We start from the raw sequence: 18,958 nt of genomic DNA, 5'->3' as shown, positions 1-18,958 counted from the left end.
AGAAATAGGATGATTTTACATAATATTTGTTCCAGGGTATAGTGCTAGTACAGACAATACAATGAGAATCTTGAGAAATGGGATTCTTTTCAGAAATAAGCCAAGGAGAGATTAAAGAGTTGCAAAATACATAAACACACACACACACACACAAAGGGGAGTTCATCTTGGTTAAGCCACCAAAGAAATAGCAAAAGAAGTGATTAAATGACACTATAAAAGCACTCTTGGAACAACAGATTTGATGAGAGAGTTTTACGATCTTATAAACATATTGAGAGGCAAACACAAAGTTCACAAATCCAAAGTAGGGAAAAAAGTGCCTTTCTTCCAGCAATAAACATAATTAACCTTGGTATATCTCCTTTTAGTGGAAATAAATCTGCAACTGGGTACATTGCTGATAAGTAGGATAATATAAAACCATGGTCTACATCAGTTAAGCTGAACTTCATTGACAAGCACACCCATTCTGACCTAATGTAATAAAATTCCTTGATCTTCTGCTATGATACTGCTGCATATTTTGTCACTCCTGCTAACAAACGCAGAGAGATTTAATGCTTGAGAAGTTCTCTGACAAATGAAGGCGAAGAATTTTACTTCAAAAATGCAACAATGAGAAATGAGCCATGGATACTGATCTCGATTTTTACGTTGGCTTTTGTTCAGAAAATACTCAGTTTCTTTTATCAGTACTTCTTTTATCAGTACTCTTTTGTTGCATAGTATGAAGGAGATTAAATCTTTAAAAGACAATAAATATTGGCATCTAGAGCATAACTGAGAACTGCGCATTATACTTTTTATGACAGATTAGTGCAAGAAGCTGCATATTAATCCTGACACCATTCTAGATACAGGCACTATTCTTACAGTGTTTGGCTTTTACTGAACCAGAAGAAGGAATCTCTAAGAGAAAAGAGAGCATTTATTTGGTTTTGTACAAGTCCAAAGCAGATGCTGAAGTGCCCATTGCATCAAAATTCCTTTAAGATTGGAAGATTCAACTTTAAAGACAAGACAATCACATCTTGTAACCTCCACCCCAGCAATAGCCTTCGTAGAAAAAAAATACGTCATCTTTCAAATGAAAGATTTCTGTTGATAATTTGACTGTGTGGATACCAGACTTTAATACTGTTTCCTACTTGTGCTAGTTTCTTAATCTTATTTTCTCAGAAATATAATCCCATCTTGATGCAGTCTGCTGCAGACTTGTTTGTAGGCATGGTAGCAAACCAGACTATAACTTGCTACATACTTTTCTGCTTTAAGACTGCTTACTAGCAGTCTTAAATACAATTTTGGCTGATAAAGCCCAGCAACATCAGGGAGGGAAGCAGTTCCCTGTTAGGAGGGAAGAAGTCCCTTTGCAGGAATAAAATGCAGCAGTTGTTTTGCCAGGATGGCAGAAGGTATATTATAAAGTATATCTGTGTAGTGCCAACTAACACATATGGCTAAGCAGGTATGGTATTACATTAAATGGTCAACAATTTGTTACAACTAGTTCTGCATACCTGCTTTTTGCATATGTTCCACTTCCATATATATATGCCTGACAACAACTTACACAGAATACTGGTATTTTACTTCCAGATCAGCTTCTTAGGTTGTTTCCAGTCATTTGTCAGATGGGACAAACTTCCAAGTCATGAGAAATCTGAGCCAGAAGCTGACACTGCCAAATGACCCGAAAATTTCTTTGCCAAAATATTGAACAACTTCTATCAAAAGGTACTTTCATGAAATTCTGCACTGTCTCCTGATGTTTTTACAAGGAGGGTGTCTTCCCGAGAGGCTCACGCTTCCCAACACAGGCAAGAACACCCACGTAACTAAGCTTCAAAGAGACTTCTCTGTCTCTAAGACAAACGCTTTTCTAGCGCTTACTAATGTTATCCAAGGAAGAATCTCTGAAGTAAAGAGAATACTCTATGAAAAAGTATATATTTATACTATTTATTTTCCTCTGTTCTACCACATTTTGCTTCTCAGACTTAGAGAAGGAAAACTTCAGGAGGAAATTTGTCTCACTGCTTTGTAGCTGTGCTGCGTTCCACCTTCCTTTTTCAACACATAGTCCTATTTTCTAATATTATATTTTAAAACATTTTAGTGAGGTGTTTTTTTTTTTTTTGTCTTTCTAAACAATTAAGGATTATGCTGTTGACCTGAAAGATTTTGGCTCTTCCTGCACCTTCACTCTGTAGAAGCTTCTTTCTATGTATAAAATCAATGGCCAGATGAGTATAGGAATCTGTTTCAAGTCTCATTAGGCCAAACTCAATTGTTTTATGAAGTGTGAACAGTTCTTTTTTGGCTTTACTGACTCAAGTCTAAACTGACTTTTACTTGTGAGAAAATGCTCTTGGAACAGAGAGGGGGAGAAATCGTGAGAATTTTTAAAATTGTCACTTTAGAAACAAGCACAAAGCTACTCAGGACTATCAGCCTTGCATGAACTTAGCTCAAAGGTCTTCCATTTCTGTGAAGCCTCACAAATTAGAGCAGTGCTCTCCATGACTTATATTTAATTAACCTTCACTTTACTGCAATCATCACACACGTCTGCATTCTTCACTATGTCACAGCAGTCAGCAGCAACAGCATTTCAAAGTGCATTCAATAACTTTTCTCTCACATGTTGCCTTTTTCATCCTCTCTCTGTCACCACCGATCACTTCATCTTTGTTCATACTGTACAAGAGTTCTGTCATTTTGATCTTCACCTCCTTCCCCACCCTCCTCACACATCTTGCTTACATAATATGTCTAAAATCATCTTGACTAACAAAAACAAGTCTACTTTGGTTGTCTCTCACCAAGTTATACCACCTCCTCCTCATATGTCTGAGGACTTCGCTTCTGAAAATCAGTTTCTTACAGATGGCACTTCCATTTCCTGGCACCAATTGTTAACTTACAAGTATTAGTCATTGAAGATACACATTTTATAAAACATGTGAAAAAATAAGTAGTAGAACAAACAGGAACATAAAGTGAAACACAGCCTTGGTTCTTTCCCAATCTTTCTTAAGACAAATATTAGACAACATATACCATGTGTTTGCGTTCAAGAGAGGTTATGATATATGCAAGCTTGAGAAAGTATTACTGCTTTTTTCTTTTTTTTTTGGCGTTCAAAATAATCATCCCTCTTGGTCATACTAGCATCACTGCAGCTTTGTGCCCTGGCTGCATTTGTGACCCTGCCACTGCTCTCTGATCATGGACAAGCACTTTATCTTTCAGGGCCTCGGTCTTGCTCTTTGTAAAATGTAAAGAACAATACTGGTCTCTTTAGGAATATTATTTGACTTGGGGCTTTTGTGTGCTCCTCACCCACCCCGGCCACGTTCCCCATCACAGCACCTGGGTGCTGGGAGGTGACCACACGAAACCAGACGGTCTGAAAAACGGACCTGGGGCTCTGCCTGGAAGAGGCTGTGAAAGACTGCGATGGTTCACACACGCGTTTATGCAGGAATACAGTTTGGGTGCATCGAGGCAGCCTCTTCTTATTTTTCCTGGATAGGGGAAGAGAAAAATTCACCATGTAAATGCGCCACCACCATCTTCAAGCCACGCACTCCACCCTAACAGCAGGCAAATTCTTCCTGTTCTCGTCCCAGTAGACACCCCACCACTTTTTCAGCCTTTCCTCCACAGGTCCAAACCCCTCAGTTTTACCTCACTGAGAGGGCACCACCTCACCTAGCTCCATAGCTGGGGGTGATGGCGAAGCTCGGCCGGCGCCGGGCTCCCTCTCAGCGCTGCTCGCAGCTCTATCTCGAAGCTCCCGCATCGACAACTCCACAAACTCGCTCCAGGCTGCCCTTAGCCCCTCAGAGCCGCCCCGGGTGCCCTCAACTCGCAGCCGACTGCCTCCCTCAGAGCCGCCCCGGGTGCCCTCAACTCGCTGCCGGCTGCCTCCCTCAGAGCCGCCCCGGGTGCCCTCAACTCGCTGCCGACTGCCTCCCTCAGAGCCGCCTCAGCAGCCTCGGCTCCTTCCCGCCTCTCCCCTCATAGCCGCCCTGGCGGCCTCGGCTCCTTCCCGCCTCTCCCCTCGGAGCCGCCCCGGCGGCCTCGGCTCCTTCCCGCCTCTCCCCTCGGAGCCGCCCCGGCGGCCTCGGCTCCTTCCCGCCTCTCCCCTCGGAGCCGCCCCGGCGGCCTCGGCTCCTTCCCGCCTCTCCCCTCGGAGCCGCCCCGGCGGCCTCGGCTCCTTCCCGCCTCTCCCCTCGGAGCCGCCCCGGCGGCCTCGGCTCCTTCCCGCCTCTCCCCTCGGAGCCGCCCCGGCGGCCTCGGCTCCTTCCCGCCTCTCCCCTCGGAGCCGCCCCGGCGGCCTCGGCTCCTTCCCGCCTCTCCCCTCGGAGCCGCCCCGGCGGCCTCGGCTCCTTCCCGCCTCTCCCCTCACAGCTGCCCTGGCGGCCTCGGCTCCTTCCCGCCTCTCCCCTCACAGCTGCCCTGGCGGCCTCGGCTCATTCCCGCCTCTCCCCTCGGAGCCGCCCCGTTCCCTCGGCTCCTTCCCGCCTCTCCCCCTCGGAGCCGCCCCGTTCCCTCGGCTCCTTCCCGCCTCTCCCCTCGGAGCCGCCCTGGCTGTCTCGGTTCGTTCCCGCCTCTCCCCTCATGGCCGCGCCGCTCGCTCCTCAGTCCCGCCCCTCGGAGCAGGAGGCCCAGCCCAGCGCGGTCGCAGCGCCCGCCCGCGCCATGAGCCGCGGAGCGCCGCGCCGGGCCTAGCGGCCGCGGCTCCACCATGCAGCGTACGGAGAAAGTGCTGCAGCTGCGGGGCCAGCAGGGCCGCTCGGTGCGCGTCGTGCGGGAGCACTACCTGCGCCCAGACGTGCCCTGCCACAGCGGCCTGTGCCCTGCCGCCTGCCCGCGCGGTGAGCGGGCCCCGCGGGCGGGCGGGCGGGATGCGCCGGGCCGGGCGGCGGGGCCGCGCGGAACCGCCCGTGGGCTTAGCTGTAAACACGGATCTACGCGCGGTGATGAAAGGCTAAGAAGGATCGTGGGTGTCTGACGAGGGATTAAACACCCTAGTTTTGCACTTCCCTTTTCCAGGCTCTTTCAAAAACGCCGTAATTCCTACGGGGCGCTGTTTTACATGGTCAGAACAAACCCTCTACGTCCTCTTTCCAAACAGTTATCTTCAAAACTTGTGTAATTCAGCACCAGGGGTTACTTGGTTTCAATAGCTAATTTTGATTGCCCGTGCGGTAGCGGCTGTTCCAGGGCACCCCAGCCAGCCCTGGGGTTTCGCCTGTGTTTTGTGTTTTTTCCTGTTGTTTCTACATACAGCAGTGCTGTGGTGTACATCACAGATCGCGGTGGGAAGGTTTGTTGATACTTCTGTGTTGTTGTTGTTACATAAGTTATTTGCTGCAATAAAAGTAAACAACAACTGACACGACATCTAAGTTCTAAATACTTCAAAATATCTAAATTATCTGCTGGCCTAAGGGAAAAGACTAAGTATTTTAACAGTTTTTCTTGTGAGCTGTGGTTGACAGTCACTTCAGTTATGCTTTTAGGTGCCTGTTGTGAAAGAGGGCAGCAGGTAGTGCAGGATATATTATTGTTAATATTATTATTATTATTACTATCCTTATTATATGGGGACAGCAGGGTAAGGTTGTAGTTACAACTCCGTGGCGGGTGTGGAAGCCACAGAGATGTATTAGATATTAGTTCCCTATGAATTCCCTGGAGATTATTCCTTGGGTTATGAAATCCCTCAGGACAAGGTGCATGCACAGAGCAGAGCAAATCCTTCCTCTCTGTCCGTGTCTAACTTCTGGACTTAGGTGCGAGTTGTGCCGCAGGCAGTGCTGGAATATGTCTCTCCACGGTTGTTCCCGGTAAATCAGGAGCCTGGCAAACACTTGTTTTCACTCCCTGCTCCGCCGACTGTGCTGAGCAAACGTATTTCATGCCCTGTGGGAGCCTGCCTGCATAAATCACCTCCGTGGATATTTTTAATGGCCTGCTTAGTTATTCTGGTCTAGATGTGTATGTTGGGTGAGGATATCTTACCATGTGCAGATGGCATAAATCTTTAAGTCGCATTTCACTATTATTCCTCTTCTGAATTATTAATAAAAAAAGACAATAAATTTGTGTTAGGTTTGTTTTGGTTTTAATATTTTGATGGAATATGGTCAAGTGTCTTTAGTCAGAATTAACTATGATGATAATAATTGATTGGAGAGCCTCTTCTCTTTACAATAACATGTTTTTTTCTCCAGCAACTCTTATGTATAACCTTTATGTAGACACAGAAAAGCGCCTGCTGTAAGTGGATAGTGTTGAATGCTAAAGCCTGTGGAAAGAGCCTAATGGAAGTATTCTAAGTTCTACAGCCTTTAGATAGGCTAAGATAGAAAGATTTTCTGTGGCAGATGTATAGTCTGTCTTTTTATTTGGAAGCAGAGAAATTTGGACTATTATCTGCACTTCTCAAGTGACATCCTTTTCATCATGAAACTAGATTTTTTTTTCACTCATTTAGAATTTGTACAAAATCTTTGAATCAGTGGTAATAAAAGGCCTCAGACACAAACTGTAGGAATTGTACCATAGAATTGCCCCATCATAGTCATTAAAATTCTGTTCCTTAGAAAAACAGATAGATACAGCTTTGAAGATACACAACTAGAATTTTCTTGCATTTGATAGTATTTTTATTTAATATTGCAATTGAAAGTTTAAATCTTTAAATTATATTTTAGATGGCAAATTGTTGTCAGATGATGTGACTCATTACGTGGTCCCTGACTGGAAGGTGGCTCAAGATTACCTTGAGATTCTGGAGTTTCCAGAGCTGAAAGGTATTATTTTCATGCAAACAGCATGTCAAGCTGTGCAACATCAAAAAGGCCGCAGGTACTTGCCCTGTAATAACTTACTGTTATTTTAAATCGAAGTAAAGATGTTAAGTTTGTAGAATATGTATTTAAGTACAGAATGCTTAATTTGTTTTTAAGTCTTTCAAGTGTTTTGATATAGTTCTGTGAATGGGAAAAAGCTATGAATAGCTTTTTGTGCTATGGATGGTCTTGTTGGAAAAAGATTCTCGCGTATTGTATCTCAAACATGGTCAAAAAAATGAAGCATCCATCATATAAGTATAAAAAGGTCGTCTTACAGGTGACTTTTAGAGTTATCATCAAAGGTGAAATTTAAGAATCAATGCCTTTGTTTATGAATGATGGGATTTAGTCTCACGCTGTTGGAATTCTTTAGTTTTCCTTGAGTCATTCAGCTAAACTTTTAACTGGAGTGAACATGACATTATCAGATGAAATCACAAGACTGTATTTGTCTTTTTTGTGTTCCAGACAGTACAACAAATTGCGAAATCTAGTAAAGGATGCCCGTCATGACTGTGTTGTGTTTCCTAATGAATTCCACCAGCATTCCTATGTGCCGAGAGAGAAGGGAGAATCCATGGAGAAATGGCAGACCAGGTTTAACTGATCTGTTTTTGTACAAGAACATCGTGACATTATGTTTAGAAATGTTGTTAGGCATTGGATATGTATGAATTAGTTCTCGTGCTCTGCTTAGCTCTAGAATAGTTCACAGCAGTTGAAAGTCTAGGTTGTCCTTTTGTGATTAAGATTACAGTTGTGATTATTTTTTCTTAGAAAAATAGAGCAGCTTTATATATTCTTCTCAAGTGTATGCCTGTCCAGTAGCAAATGGGATATGTCAGAAATCTTGTTCAAACTTTGCTTTTCTAGGAGTATTTACAATGCAGCAGTCTGGTATTACAATCACTGCTTGGGTCAGATGCCGGTTGTTATGGTAACAGAAGATGAAGATGCCATCAGGCAGTATGGAAATGAAACAGAAGGAGTGTTTGTGATTTCCTTCAAGGTAACATACCTGAAAAACAGGAAGAGAAAGAGCTTGCCTTTTTGCTGCATCAAAATGGCAAAGCAAGTACCTTAAACGTGATGTGCAGTGCAAACCATTCTGGAGTTTACATATAAAAATACTTCAGTGTTAACTCGTGACTTCATTTATCAAAGGAAGCAAAGATGTCAATGCTGGGAATGTCATGAGAATTAGAGACAGTGAGTATAACAGAACTGAGAAAGAAAATGGCAGCTGCAAGAATAGAGGTCATCCTTCTTGTGATCCCTTTTAATTGTTTTCCATGTACCTAAAGAATTTAGTGCTGATGAGCAGTAATCAGTTACCTCAGCCAGCTGTCTAAATCTGTGGTACAAGTCCATTAAGAGTGATAACTTAAATATACATTGTATTATTCTCTCCAGTGTACTTCAGCCTCGATTATTTAGGTTGCTGTGATGCGCATGAAGATAGTTCACAGAATCACAGTTCATTCTTCATGTGGTTGTTGCTTTCTGATACTGCCCGTATTCAGCAGAGGATGTGGATGGAAGGTTTACTTCAAGCCTTGAAAGGATGTCACGAGATGATGAACTCTTAATAGAAACCAACCCCTAAAAGATTGACTTTAGAGTTTTATTTATTTATTTATTTAAAATTTCTGAGATAGTGGAAAATGTTCCAAATGCAGTGTACAGCATTGTATAAAAACTGTGAAAATAACAATGGGGGCTCGTACGGGACTATGTTGGTGATAAAACTTACTGAATCTCTAGTCTAGTGTCTTAACAGTAATATTCTTTTTGTTGTATTCAGCCAATGTACTGGGTTGAATCTGGAATAAGCATGTGATGTTCGGAACAAACACATGATTACCACTGAGAAAAACTTAGAGAATAGTACGTGATAGCCTTGCAAATGAAGCATTATTTAAAGAACAGAGGTGTCTCAAACCCGTTTATGTATGTGCATACAGAATTACTTGGATAACTTTTGGCCTGACTTGAAGGCTGCCCATGAGCTCTTTGTCTCAATAACTCAAGCTCGTCGTGAACGGGAGAGTGAAAGTCAAGAAAATAATGGAAAAGAGTATCCTGAGCACTTACCTATGGAAATATTGGAGGCTGGGGTCAAATCTGGAAGATACATCCAGGTAACTTGTTATTTAGAGAGCATACACAGAACAGTTGGTGCACTCTTGTGGTATGTCCCTGAATTAGATTGGTTAGAAGAATATCACTATAGTGGGAAAAGGGAAAAAGGATATTTGGGGAAAGAGAAAGCCATCAGAAAAAGACAGAGTTTGGAAGAGAGGAATTGTAAAGAAGTTGGCTGTTGAAGTTAGCTAAGGAATAGCCAGCAAAGATACTTATTCCCATTGTTTTCCTCTCAAAAAGCAAGTTGCTCAGGGAATAGCACCTGGGATTCTCGGAATATTTTCTGTACTTGCTCTTGTGAGCATACACATGAGAGTTCGTTATCGATGATGTGCAGTTTGCTGTGGATTTTTCTTCAGGTTGATCTGTGCTGTTGCTCAAAGTTGAGGAACTAGGTATGATATCAGGCATATTAACAAATTCCAAAATAACCCACATATCAATAAAAGCTACTCATGTATTAAAACTATGTTTAAATCCACAAATGTTGTACTTTAAAATAGGCACTTTTGAGATGTGGCTCTTTTTTTAACAGTTTATTACTTTCTTTTAGGGTGTCTTAAATGTCAATAAGCATCGAGCACAGCTGGAAGCTTTTGTTCGACTTCAGGGAGTTGGCAGCAAAGAAACAGGTGAAAGTACAATGAGATGATATCCCCATGATTTCTGGGGGAGAATTCAATGTTCTGTGCCAACCTACTGAGGAAAAAATAAACTTACCTCAGTCCCTCTAACTTTATTGGTGTCCAGCTATTAAGACGATGAAAGCTGAGATACTGCAATAGTGGAATTTACTTCATGAACCAGAAAGGATGTGGAAGATTATTCCATAGGGTCTCTGGAAAAACGATAAGCTGTGTTTCCACCTTCTCCTTTCCGAATAGCTTTGGCTGTAATGTTTTAGATTCATCTGTCCTATTAATGGGTTTCTCTAGATTCCTTCTAAAGTTGAATAGTCATCTTTTTCTTATCTTTGTGCTCTGCTCTTAACTCCTTTTACTACTCTTCTACTTTTGTGATTGAAGTGTTTGCAAGGAACAATGAACTCATTATAGCCTATGAAAACTTTTATCCAAGAGTTCACCTACAGAAGATAAAAAGGAGAGAACAATTTTAATTTTTCGCAATATTGGTTATTTGCCAATAGTTTTATTTTGGAAGAAATCATATGAAAAAATATAATCTGCAAACTCTTATTTTGGCAGAATGCTGCCAAGGTTGGAGAGATTTCAATTTTTAGCTGCTTGTGATTCTGTTTCTTTTTATTTTACATTTAGAACTTCAGAGTGACGTACTTATTTATGGAGCCAAAGCTCGAAATCGTGCAATCCATGGTGATGTGGTAGCTGTTGAGTTGCTACCCTCACATGAGTGGAAAGGAAGGACTGTTGCCCTTTGTGAAAATGAGACTGAGGATAAAACACCTGCAGACACCACTGGAGACCCTATGCCCACAGGTGAAGTGCAGTATGATATGTACTTAAGAATTCTTCACTGCCTTGGTCTGAACTATATTCTACTCTTCATATATAGTCCCTTCTCAGATTTCTGTCACATTTTTGCACCATAATAAATTCCAAATGCTTATGCCAAATTAAGGTGTTCTAACATACCTCAAAAATAAGACCACAGACTAGAAAGTAGAGTCTTCAGTAGATACTGTGTGTGAAAAAAATCTCATTTGAAACATTTGATTTAATAAAGTTATTTGACTGCCAATGGGATGTTATAATGGCAAGATGTTCACTGAGGTTGTCAGCAGATGGTAGAATCAGTCGAACTTGCAGTATTACCATGGGAAACACTTGGAATTCAGACTTGGATGAATTATTAATTTAATCACTTTATTTAAAAAAATTGCTAGTTAAGATGGTGTTGACCTAGAAGATAAAATCTTGGATACTTTGCCATCCAAACACGTGCTGTCACTCTTCACAGCTGCTCAAGACATGAACTGCCATTCCAATATTCAAGTCTAAAGCTTTTGTCAGTGATGAAGTCTCGTGCTCTCACTGCAATCTGTCATGCCAATATATCCTGGGAACTCTGATTCTTACTTGAAAATATTACTCAGTGGATGTAGCTACCTTTATAAAGTCTTTTGAGTTTGCTGAGCTCAGAGTTAAAAGTTCAGGAGGTTAGTTCTGCCTGCAATAAAATGCTGTGTGATTGGGGTCTTTGCTATTAAATGCTTTTGTATTTTTTTTTAATTGGCAACATTTCAGTAAAAGACTATGGGAATCTCCCTGAAGTTCTGCAGTGTATCAATGTAAATGTATAAAATAGGTTAATCTCTTTTGAAAGAAGGGCAGTGCATAAATCTAGCTGTACCAATTGTAATTTATAACAAACATTGATTTTTAAATAGTACAATAGTCATGTAAGTGCTATTTAGATTGCATTACGCCTCTGGTTTAATGCAGTAGAGTTATGACCAGTATGGTCTGCTACTGGGTCTTGTTAGTGCATGTAATGTAGGTTTGTACACACCTTAGTTCATATTACAAAATAATGAATCATCTGCACCTCGCACATATTTGCTATTTAACTATTTAATGTATAGCAAACAATGTTCCTTATTTAAAGGCAAAGTCATTGGAATCATTCAAAGGAACTGGAGGGATTACGTGGTCACTTTCCCTTCCAAAGAAGACAGCCAGACCCAGGGAAAAAACGCTCAGAAAATTCTTGTTACACCTTGGGATTACAGAATTCCCAAAATCCGGATCAGCACCCACCAAGCTGAAACACTACAGGTAGTTTGACATGAGTGTTTCTGTATTTTGTATTCTTTTAAAATTGTGGAGGTTTCATGTACCTTAATGAAGTTTTTCCAAAGCAAAAAGGAGGGGTAAAAGATAAAGTCAAGTCTGCCAGAGCAGTCTGAGTTCTACCTTAAACTAGTGTGTTCAACACCTGTCAGGACTGCGTCACCTTCAGGTATGAAAGTTTATTTGACTTCAGAATTTGGGGCTTGCACTGTTTGTCCCTCAATGAGTGTTTATTTTGATTACTTATCAGGAGCAGATTGAAGTTCTAACTGAAGAATTGTCTTGCTGCAGGACTACAGAGTTGTTGTGCGAATTGATTCCTGGGAATCAACATCTTTATATCCAAATGGACACTTCGTGAGAGTTTTAGGAAGAATTGGAGATCTGGAAGGGGAAATTGCAACCATCCTTGTGGAGAACAGCATTTCTGTTGCCCCCTTTTCAGAAATCCAGGTTAGTCTTTGTGATTAGGCACATTATTGATTTTCAGGGTGTTGTTCCTCAAAAAGAGGGACTTAGGTGACTCACAGATTTTTGAAAGCTGGAAACTATAAATAGAATATTTCTCTAATATTACTTTTGCGTGAATGTAGTGGTTCTAAAGATACTATGAAATTTCAAGTCAGGAGTGACTTTAATAAAATCTGTTTACTCTGAAAAAAATGATTCTTAAAGCCCAAGCATATTGAAATCACCATAATGCCCTTTGTCTTCAACCAGGTAGGGACCAGCTATCACAGAAAAGATGCATGCAAAAACCCAAAATGCACCTTTGGGGTTCACCAGTAGTATCATTTGTTAATAATATGTGTAGTATTCTGTTAGATTGGGTCATACTTTCTGTAAAATAAATGACTTGCATAATGCAAAGAAGAATTTGACAAGAACGAAAAAGCACAGTGACACAGAAGCATTGACATAGTAGAAAAGGAAAAACTAATTATATCTAACGTATACTTTTTTTCTTAAGAAAAGTTGTAACTGTACGATCATGGATAATGTTTTTGTGCAGATGAGTGAAATGCCTGTGAGTTCTTCAAAGAATCCTTGGAAGGTGAATCCAGAGGAGGAAAAAAAACGTGTAGACTTGAGAGAAACGCACCTGATATTCAGCATAGACCCCAAAGGCTGCGAGGACGTGGATGACGCACTGTCCATTAGAGCTCTGCCTAACGGGAATCTGGAGTTAGGTGTCCACATTGCAGATGTCACCCATTTCGTGGCAGTAAATTCTTATACTGACGTGGAGGCCAGAGCAAGGTAAGCTGTTATCTAAAAAATAAGAAATGTGTGGAGCTTGAAGTTTGTAATGCTGCTCTAAGGAAACACGTAGAAATCTGTTTCTTCCTTTGAAAGAGTTACTGACTGTGGAAGCAGATTATAAAAAATACATTCCTAGAAGTATTCGGCTTGCATTTGGATAAAGTAAGCTTGCTACAGAATAAACTTTCAGACATACTGCCTTACGTTTTTTTTCCTCTGAAATTGCTCTTTTCCACAAAGTAATGATATAAGTTCATCTCTCCTTAATCACCATTTTGCTTTATATTCCTCATCACTTATTATTTAAATTATTTACAAATTGCTTACGGGCTTTCCAAAGCGGATGCATCTTTTCCCAGAACATAGAACACCTTCAAAACAGAGAGAATCTTATATTAATTTAATTTCAGGGATACTCCAGAACACAGGCTCTTTTTGTGTGTTTAAATATGTCAGATACTCAAGTCTATTTTTTATTATTATTGTTGATTGGAATTTAAACTGCTGAATCATTTTATTAAGTGCATTACTTTCTTGTAGACGCAAAAAAAACATAAACTTCATGGCCAGCAGAGATGTTTGGTAGAGCCACTAAGTAACCCATTTTTAGCTGAGCATGTTTTGTACGCCCCTAGCTCTTCTCTTCATGGAAGCTGTAGATAGAAGGACACAGAACTAGCCTATTCTATGCAAATTATTACTTAAATAATTTGAGTTTCATGCCACGAGTGTGTATTGTGTAAGAATAACCTTTTAAAGTCATGCCATGTGTCATGTGTTGCTGAAGCTTTGTTCATACTGTGAACTGCTGGAGGTGTGCACCCACGAGTGCCTGTTGAACAGTGCGTGTGCTTTATTCCTCAGGGCAACCACTTACTACTTAGCAGACCGACGTTACGACATGCTGCCCTCTGTCCTGAGTGCTGACATCTGCTCTCTTCTTAGTGGAGTTGATAGGTAACGTTTGCATTTTTGAGGGGAAAGAAAAAAGATTTTTACTCGTAATGTAATTATCTCTACCAATCTCTCTAGTAACTGTGTATTTTTCTCATTGTTGCTAAATCCCAAAGTGAAAGAGTAGCCACGTGAAAGCTACTTTAATTTTCTACTGTTGCCTGTTCTTCAAACATGCTGCTATCCTATTTTGCAATTTAGAGGGTTGTCTGACTGATATGAGGATGTACAGGATACACCTACACTAATAATAGGCACATCTGGCTGGGATAATAAAATAAAAATGAATAAAACTACAACTAGAGCAGTGAAACTGTGCTTTAAAGCAGATATGGCTTTATATCCTAGGGCAAGATTGTCTTAGCAAGTAGATTGATACTAACGGTGGCATAATTATTCAGATTTATTCGCTGTGTGGTATTGAAAGACAAATGCACCACTGGCATTGCTGAGCACTATTTGCTTCATTAAGAAAAAAAAATGTAAAATATCACAGAAAGCAATCAGAATATTTGGAACAGTTTGGGCTTGAGATGCTAGTTTAAGGCAACCAGAACTGCTTATAGATTCTGATTTTATCTTTAAGGTACGCTGTAAGTGTCACGTGGGAACTAGATAAAGAGTCTTATGAAATCCTGGGTGTCTCCTACAAGAAAAGCATCATTCGGTCTGCATACAAGCTGGTCTACGAAACAGCACAAGGATTATTAGATGGAGACACAAGTGTTGTTGCTGATATCCTGGAACTGAAAGACTTGGATGAAAGAACTAGACAGAAGAAGTTGACTGAGCTGGTCTGGGCAATATCAAAATTGACCCACATAGCACGACATGTTAGGGCTAAGCGGGACAGCTGTGGTGCTCTGGAGCTGGAAGGGGTAGAAATCAGAGTGCAGCTGGATGACAAAAAGAATATCCACGATCTCATCCCCAAGCAGCCCCTGGAGGTACATGAGACGGTGGCAGAATGTATGATTCTTGCCAACCATTGGGTGGCAAAAAAGATTGCAGAAAGTTTTCCTCATCAAGCTTTGCTGCGTCAACACCCTCCACCGCGACAGGAGTTTTTTTCTGAGCTTCGTGAATGTGCCAGTGCCAAAGGTTTCACCATAGACACACGGTATTGTTACTGCTTACCTTAAGTGCTTTAGTTAAACCATCAACTGTTTGGGTATAATTGTTACAAACCATCACAATTCTGCCTGTTAATGCTAATACACTACATAGCAGTTCTTAACATCTTTACCACTCTTTCAGTAAGTGGGAGATAATGTCCTATACAGAAATGCTATAGGCATTTCTGTTGGTTGGACTGAAAATGTGAATACCTGAATAATTTTGGGTATATCAGATAAAATTTGATAAAGTTTGCTCACTCTGCATGGTGAAGCTGTGTAATAGCCTTCTTTCCGCCGTATTTCCCATAACTGTACAATATATAAATGTTTCAGAATTAATGATTTCTTATTTTTTGACAGGTCTAACAAAACATTGGCTGAGTCCCTGGATAAAGCAGATGACCCCCAGGATCCAATTGTAAATAAACTTTTGCGATCTATGGCCACTCACGCCATGTCCAATGCACTGTACTTCTCAACTGGTTCTTGTCCTGAAGGAGAGTTTCATCATTATGGTATCCTGTCACTTGCTATTTTTAATGCTATTCACATTATTTCTGAACTGCTAGTGGATTTGTGACTTTTTTCTTACCACAGCTTCATTTTTTATTTGTAGGACTTGCCTTAGATAAATACACTCATTTTACTTCTCCAATTAGAAGATACGCTGATATTGTTGTCCACAGACTGCTGATGGCAGCTGCTGTGAAGGAAAGTAAAGGAGATGTTAAGGACAGTGTATTCAGCAATAAGGATCTTGAGGAACTCTGTAGGCACATTAATAACAGAAACAGGGTAAGCTGGTCAGTGTGCCTGTCCTTGCATGCTAGTAACCCCTCCAGTGCACCAGGAACCCGTCCTGACTGTAGCTTTTGGGTTCTACACTAACATAGTTTCACGTCATTTTAATGTTAAATATTAAATTAACAACAAAAGGATGTCAGATAAGGTTGTCCATTTTGCCTCGTGAGCAAAAGACAAAAATTGGGAAGTTGTATGCAACTTGATGAGAAAATTGTGCAGTTTATCAGAAAATAACTGAAGAATGCAGTATTTTTAAATTATTTTCTCTCTTAAATTTTTCTTTTGTTCCAATAGTAACTGCACACTTCACCTGTACTACAACTAGGATTTCAATTTGGATATAATTTTTTTAGGGGCCCTAGAGGGGAGTAAGTCATGGAAGAAAGAAACATAAAGATCAAAGGCAAAGAAGCATTTTAGAATTCTCACTAGTTTTGCTGTATTTTGGGGGGATATTTGCAGGCAGCCCAGCACGCTCAGAAGCAGTCGACCGAACTCTTCCAGTGCATGTACTTCCGAGACGGGAGCCCCGGGCCGGAGGAGCGCTGCCTCGCCGACGGCGTCATTTACTCGATCCGAACCAACGGCGTGCTGGTGTTTGTGCCGCGGTAAGGCGAGCAGAGCGTGCAGGGAACTGGAAAATAAGACGTGTTGTGGAAATGCTGCAAGGACAGTTCTGGTCCTTGAGAAAGGAAGCATTTAGAGCATGGCTTGGTGGTGATGGAGGACTGCATTTAAATTTTATGCATATAAGTCATATATCTAAGGCAGTGCTTTTCTGTGAATGGACTTTGGAAAAAAAGAGCTCTCCTGAGGGCACTGGAAGACTATCCCATCTAGAATGTGTTCGTTTCCTAACAGTGAAACCCGCTCTGATCATCTGCAGTTCTACTGGCTCTCACCATGCTCTGTCCTGCTGTAAAATGTTTGAGTCACAACATCCAATATGGGGATATCTCATGTGTTGGAGATTCCACTATTACAGGGTTCACATGCTAGCCCATTGAGATGAAAAAAAAATCAACCCAGGAGTAAAAGACATGCTTCATCCTCATCAAGAGAGGTTGTGGAGTCTCCTTCTCTGGAGATCTTCAAACCCGCTTGGACGCAGTCCTGTGCCACGTGCTCTAGGTGACCCTGCGTGTGCAGGGGGGTTGGACTAGATGGCCCCTTCCAACCTTCAGCATTCTGGGAAGTCCCTATGCAGTCCCTAAGAGCAAACCAATCTCTCTGGGAATTAGATAAGGTGTATTTTTTTAAATGCTCTAGCACCCTTTTGCCCAAGCAGCTGTTAAAGCAGAATAATGATTGGAATGTTTAGTAGCAAGGAGTTGTTTTTTTTTTTTTAATCAGAGCTTTCCTTTGGTTTCAAAATTAGAGAACTGATAAGGATGAAAACTCTCAGAACAGCCTCCCTTTGCTTTCTTGTAGATATGGCATTAAAGCTGCGGCATATATGAAAAACAAAGAAGGTTTAGTCATCTCTTGTCACCATGATAGCAGCTGTGAGTGGAAGCCTGGGTCCCTTCTTCACTTTCAGAACAAAATTACTTCCACTACAACTACTGGAGGCTCCGTTACATTAAGCCTATTTGATCACATTACAGTGAGTATTTACTTTGCTTTTACTTCCTTCCAACAGCATGATGAGAAATAACATTTGTATATTGCTTTTAAGGTGAAAATACTTGTGCATTCCTCCCGCTGCCATGCTGACACGATCAAACTTGAAATAATCAGGATTGCACCATACGAGACTTCAGACACAGAGGTTTTCCAAAAGAATTCTAATGTGGCAAAATTGGAATTAGTAAAAGAAGTGAGCAAGTCTGCAGAGGAAACCCAACGTGCTCAAGAAAAAGCAGGAGTGGAGGCAATTGAGGAAGAGTATCGGGAGTACTGCCAGACAAAGGGAGCAAGTTTATACCAGCTGCTGGAAGAGATTAGGGATTTAGCTCTATTAGACGTTTCAGCTGACATTAGAACTTGAACTGTCTTCTAGCTTGTTCATCCTCTTGTTCATACTCACTTTGTAAGATTTTAATTTTTTAAAAAAGCAATATATTTAAATCTTGAGTCATTTTAATAAGAAATGAAATACCTATTTTTAAATAACTATTCTTATTTGATTATGAACCTAACTTTTAAAAAGAATTTATACATGATAAAGTGCATCTACCAGACTAAAGCCAGTGTGGTGAATCATTTTAAACATCATTCAAAAATAGTTGACTTAAGCAATTACCTCCCCCTATTTTCCCTAAATGAAGTTCCTAAAGTCTTTTCTCATGTCATCCTTGTCACAGTTGTTCTGAACTAAAGCTCTAATCCAGAATGCAGAACCAGTGCTTATTGCAACTACCCTACACATCCCCCCATTACCCACAGGTTACCTCCTAATGAAATGATTTTGGCTGCTGTAACTGTAAGTCTTATCCCCCTTGTACCTTGAGATCCAGTTTCTTTTGCAAACAACAGTCAGCCAGAGGGTGCTGTAGAGGGCTGGTTTAGGCCTTGACCATTATAGCAATATGGTGGAATAGTTTCTTGCTTCCTTCTACAAAAAGGAAGGTGTTAGTATGGCTGGTTCTGTGATGTAGCAAGGAAAAACAGTACTGCAAAGAGAAGATTAGGCAGAACTTCAAGAGAGTGAGCAAGATCAGCTGAAGTAAAAAGATAACTAATTCCCTTAAAGCCAAAGTATGTTCGTGTAAGGAGATGTAGTTAGGTGGGAGGAGATTTGATTTGCATCATGCATCTTGAAATTGCAGTGGTTTTAGTTTAAGCACCTTTTGCAAGATTTTCAATTTTCGTTTCTGAAATTTAATAGCTTTCTTTTTATAAGGACAAAATATTTATTTGATAAGTGAATTACAAAATGCAAACCATCTGGTTCAATACATAACACCATCTCCTACTTAAAAACCTTAAATGTAAACCTGATTAGCTGTGTCAAGGGCACAGCTAATTCACTTTCAGATCAACAGAAGAAGATTCAGATCAGGTCAAAAACCTTCTATCAGTGACA

The 18,958-nt window shown here is 40.9% G+C and overlaps 1 protein-coding gene across 1 annotated transcript; it reads left to right on the top strand.

The window, feature by feature from the left end:
• Window positions 1-4,713: 4,713 nt before the first annotated feature.
• On the top strand, window positions 4,714-18,001 carry DIS3L (DIS3 like exosome 3'-5' exoribonuclease). The gene is made up of 17 exons (XM_088534400.1): window positions 4,714-4,889; window positions 6,735-6,888; window positions 7,344-7,472; window positions 7,749-7,884; window positions 8,840-9,016; window positions 9,574-9,652; window positions 10,298-10,477; window positions 11,607-11,776; window positions 12,083-12,244; window positions 12,804-13,051; window positions 13,919-14,011; window positions 14,595-15,128; window positions 15,487-15,641; window positions 15,743-15,921; window positions 16,393-16,538; window positions 17,362-17,536; window positions 17,609-18,001. The coding sequence occupies exons 1-17, from the start codon at window positions 4,760-4,762 to the stop codon at window positions 17,918-17,920; spliced, it is 3,159 nt and encodes a 1,052-aa protein (XP_088390526.1). The 5' UTR covers window positions 4,714-4,759; the 3' UTR covers window positions 17,921-18,001.
• The last annotated feature ends 957 nt before the right edge of the window (window positions 18,002-18,958 follow it).

This window comes from Tinamus guttatus, unplaced genomic scaffold (assembly GCF_059628265.1).
Source record: "Tinamus guttatus ecotype Peru unplaced genomic scaffold, ASM5962826v1 Tinamus_guttatus_pri_ptg000004l, whole genome shotgun sequence".
NCBI lineage: Eukaryota > Metazoa > Chordata > Aves > Tinamiformes > Tinamidae > Tinamus > Tinamus guttatus.
This window is presented reverse-complemented; position numbering and strand designations above follow the sequence as displayed.

Coding starts and splice junctions, on each gene's coding strand:
- DIS3L (XM_088534400.1), top strand. CDS start 4,760: ATGCAGCGTACGGAGAAAGTGCTGCAGCTGCGGGGCCAGCAGGGCCGC. Junction 9,653..10,297: donor AGTTGGCAGCAAAGAAACAG/GTGAAAGTACAA, acceptor TTTTACATTTAG/AACTTCAGAGTGACGTACTT. Junction 11,777..12,082: donor ACCAAGCTGAAACACTACAG/GTAGTTTGACAT, acceptor GTCTTGCTGCAG/GACTACAGAGTTGTTGTGCG.